General features: G+C 42.1%; 1 protein-coding gene across 1 annotated transcript; it reads left to right on the plus strand.

The window, feature by feature from the left end:
- The first annotated feature begins 2,326 nt into the window (after positions 1-2,326).
- LOC109261319 (olfactory receptor 7C1-like) lies at positions 2,327-3,287 on the plus strand. Its single transcript, XM_019439878.2, is given in 2 exon segments — positions 2,327-3,247; positions 3,249-3,287. Coding segments are annotated over 2 exon segments (960 nt in total).
- The last annotated feature ends 1,503 nt before the right edge of the window (positions 3,288-4,790 follow it).

Below are 4,790 nucleotides of genomic sequence, written 5' to 3' on the forward strand. Positions count from 1 at the left end.
CTGGGGCTCAACAACTCTCCCTCCCAGTGTCCTCTCGCCCTCCCTGCTCTCAGAGTGCAGAGCTGTTGACTTTTAACATTCCAGATGTTAAGTCCCGCTGGCTGCCAGAACTCATGGAGTCTGGCCCCTCTGCTTCTGCAAGTCAGACTCAGGGGCTCTGCCTTGCCCGGCGGGCTGCCCCTCCACCACCCCGGCTCCCTCCCGCCAGTCCATGTAGCATGCACCGCCTCTCTGCCCTTCCTACCCTCTTGTCTACACTTGGCTCTGGAGAGTCTGTTCTGCTAGTCTTCTGGCAGTTTTCTGGGTTATTTAGGCAGGTGTGGGTGGAATCTAAGCGATCAGCAGGACGAGGTGAGCCCAGCGTCCTCCTATGCTGCCATCTTCCCCTCTGAGTCCCCCAATTTTTTTTTTAAGTAAGATCAATTTCTTTTAAAGAGAAATCATATTACTCCTTCCATTCTAATTTTGATTCCTTTTATTTCCTTCTTTTTCTTTCCTTTTTTTGGCGAGTTGCTCTGTCTGGAACCTGCATTATACCACGTTGTATATAAGGGTATGAAAACAAACATGCTTATCCTGCCTTATCTTAGGGGGGTCACTCTCAGTGTTTCACTTTTCAGAATTATTTTAGAGGTGGGTTTACATACATGACCTATTTCGTGTTGTGGAAGTTTCCTTCTATTCTTAGTTACTTGAATGCTGTCAGTCTAAGGAATGCTCCATTTTGTCACATTTTATTTACCATCTGTGGACATACTTATGTTACCCTTTATTCTGTTAATGTGGTGTATTACACTGAGGGAGTTTTATTGCCTTCCTGGAATAAATGCCATTTGGTCATGATGCATAATCCTTTTCTACACCATGATCAAAAGGCTGCATTGCTGGAATATGTTCACATGTATATTCCTTGGGAATATTGTTCTGTACTTTTCTTTTCTTGCAATGTCTTTTCATGGCTTTGGTATCAGTGTAATGTTGGACTGATGGAATAAAGTAAGAAGTGTTTCCCGTTTGATTTTTTTTTTGTAAGACACTGACAATGATTGATGTTAATTCTTCTAATTCTGTGTGGTTCTTGTGTACCTTAACCATGACTACTCCACTGGAAAGCCTACATCACAAACTGCAATTCTGCTATGAGAAAGAGTCTCTTTGACTTATGGTGTAGCCTGTCCTCTGCTGTCTAAAAAGTGTGCTTCAGCTACAAGAATATACAGTAGTACCACAATAATGGAGAACTCTCTCTGTCTCTTTCCCTACCCACATGTGTGTGTGTATGTGTGTGTATAGATCAAAGAGAACTTATCAATGAAGTACACACCCATTAAGTATTTACAGCAAACTGAAACTGTCTTATGCAATAGAAAATGCAGAATTTAGACCAACTGGAGACCTAGAGTAAGGGAAGAGAGAAAGACAGAGAATTATGGAGAAATGAATTATGTTCCATTTGCTTACATTACATAAAATGTATCCTGTTGTAGACAGATATCATATATAACATATATAACTGTAGTGTCCAGTGCCTTAGAATGTTTCCACAGATACAGGAGTTTTTGAGTTCTTCTCTCTTATTTACATACAACTCCTACTCCTGTTGTGTTACCTGCTTTGCTCACAACATTTTCTTTGATGTTGCCTGATGATTTGGGGTGAGCTCTTGACTCAAGATCTTTGCATATGCAATTTCTCTGCCTTAACTGGTTTTCTCAAAGTTATACACATGGGTCACATATCCCTTAGTTTTCCAGCTCAGAAGCCCCTGATTAGACATGATACAATGACAGGTTTCCCTTCTACTTAGAACTCCTTTGTCCTGAATTATTTTCCTTATTAGTTGTAACCACCATTTGAAACATCATTGATTCATTTATTTATATTATATTCCTCCCTCTGACACGCACATGTGCACGCACACACACACACACACACACACACACACACACACCTAATACTAAGTATTGTTAAGTTCAAACACACATCATTACTTTTTGCAATGCTTTCAACAAAACTTGTCACAAGATATTTTGTTAAATTTTGTTGGGTGAATAAAAAGATCTCAGGAAATTTATGGAGGAGAACACTGTTTTGAATTATGTTTTTTTTATTTGGATCAAGAACTGCTAACAGTTTCAGCCTCACAGAAAACATGGAGCATTTGAGAGTCCCTGAAATTTTCTGGTACATATTCGAGATTGGTAGAGAATGTGTAAGAATTAATGAGTGCATCATGTTGAAAACACAGCATTGCTCTTAATTCTATGATCACAGCTGGTGCCTTATCAATGCTCTTATCTCTGTTCCAGCTGTTTTCATCAGTTACATGGAAGGAAGAAATCAAACTCACGTTACAGAATTTATCCTCCTGGGACTCTCAGACCAGGGGGAACAGCAGTCTCTGCTTTTTTGGCTGTTCCTGTCCATGTACCTGGTCACCTTCACTGGGAACCTGCTCATGATCCTGGCCATTATCATGGACTCCCGCCTCCACACGCCCATGTACTTCTTCCTCTCCAACCTGTGCTTTTCAGACATCTGTTTCACCTCCACCACCGTCCCAAAGATGCTGCTGAACATCCAGATGCAGAGCAAAGTGATCACCTATGAAGCCTGCCTCAGTCAGATGTACTTTTTCATGCTTCTTGGAGTATTAGACAACATACTCTTGACAGTGATGGCCTATGACCGGTTTGTGGCCATCTGTCACCCATTGCACTACATGGTCATCATGAACCCCAAGTTCTGTGGCATCCTGCTCCTGGGATCCTGGATACTGAGTGTTCTTGACTCTCTATTACATGACTTACTGATTTTGCGACTCTCTTTTTGCACAGATCTGGAAATCCTTCACTTTTTCTGTGAACTTAAGCAGGTGATCCAACTTGCTTGCTCTGATAGGTTCCTCAATGACCTGGCAGTGTATTTGGTAAGTGGACTTCTGGGTGTTGTTCCACTCACTGGTATCCTGTTCTCTTACTCTAGAATTGTCACTTCCATTTTGAGAATTTCATCAGTGAGGGGCAAGTATAAAGCATTTTCCACGTGTGGGTCTCATCTCTCAGTGGTCTCTTTGTTCTATGCTACAGGCCTTGGGGTGTATCTGAGTTCTGCTGCTGCACAAAACCCCAGGGCAAGTGCCATAGCCTCAGTCATGTACACGGTGGTGACACCCATGTTGAACCCCTTCATCTATGGCCTGAGGAACAGAGACATCAAGCAAGCCCTGGGAAAACTCTTTAGCAGAGGGACGTTCTCTGCATATAGGATTCTTTGTTTTAAGGTAAAGTTATGAATAACAGGGCTTAAAACCCTAGAAGACCTAGATCATGTTATTTAACTCAATTCAGAGACTGACAATCTGCAGTTTATCTTTCTACAGTATTCAGTTGCTAAAAGTTTTTCATACACTATAAGCAACATTTCTTCTGAAAATTTTTAAAGTTTATTTATTTATTTTGAGAGAGAGGGAGCAAGAGCGTGTGGGAGGAGCAGATACAGATTGAAGATATATCCTATACTGTGTCCATATTGTCAGCGCAGAACCTGAAGTGGGGCTCAATCTCAGAAAGCATGAGATCTTGAGGTAAAGCGAAATCAAGTGTTGGACGCTCAACTGACTGAGCCACCCAGGCACCTGTCTTCTGCATTTTAAAAAGTTTTTACGCCTCTCATTAAATTCCATTGCATGGGTTTAAAAATATTTTTTATTGTTTATTCATATTCTCTGTGTGGATGTGTGTGTGTGTGTGTGTGTGTGTTTGTGTGAGAGTGAGAGAGAGAGAGAGAGAGACAGAGAGAGACAGCGTAGTGGGGGAGGGGCAGAGAGAGAGGGAGACACAGAGTCAGAAGCAGGCTCCAGGCTCTGAGCTATCAGCACAGAGCAAGACGCAGGATTTTAAACCATGAATTGTGAGATCATGAGCTGAGCCAAAGTCAGACGCTCAACCAACTGTGCTACCACGTGCCCCCATTGCATGGATTTTTAAGAACATAGACATAATACAGCAAATTAAATACTTGTAATGTGATAGGAAAAGCAGTGGAGCAAATGTGAAATGCTTCTTCTTTGGGTTGAAAGCACGTATTTGTTAGCGTCTCTGCTTTTGGAAGAAAATCTTTGAACATATCAGAGGTTGTAAACAAGTTTCCAGGGTTTTATGTCAATCTACCTTGGAAGACAATCACATCTACAAGAGCAGAGGCACCTGGAACCCTGTGTGATTAGTTTACAATAATCCACCTTCAGGACGCAATTGTTAGTTTTCCCTCACACAGTCCAAAACATAAATGAAGTGTGAAGGTAATAGAATTGCAACTCCTGATGTTTCCGGCCTTGAAGGTGTCATTCTTCGCGGTTGCCCAGGGATGCGTTATTATTTTTCCTTTAATGTTTTGGTAGGCAGCAACGCTGTCCTGTGATTTCCCTCAGCACCTCCTACCGTAATAGGCTCTTCACAGATCTCACACACAATATGGCTACTCTGCCTATTGCCACCGCCATCTTTTCTAATGCTGCATCCCAGAAATTAGGCAGTGTGAGCAGGAGACACTCAAGGACCTAACCTGTGTTGTGTGAGACAGACTAAGACGAATGTCTCCTTATCACCTGACCCCGGAAGCCCCCACTGGGATTGTCAGCCATAATGGTAATCTCCTATTACCTGATTCACAGTGTTCCAGCTAAATGTCCACAGGTCCCTTCAAACACTAGTATGCAGATAAATGTTCATGGACCTCTCAGAAGCAAAGACGAAAAGAAACAGGGAAAGCAGGAAGAAAGGAAGAAA

Source organism: Panthera pardus, unplaced genomic scaffold (genome assembly GCF_024362965.1).
Source record: "Panthera pardus isolate Hobbes unplaced genomic scaffold, ASM2436296v1 HiC_scaffold_8, whole genome shotgun sequence".
Classification (NCBI taxonomy): Eukaryota; Metazoa; Chordata; class Mammalia; order Carnivora; family Felidae; genus Panthera; species Panthera pardus.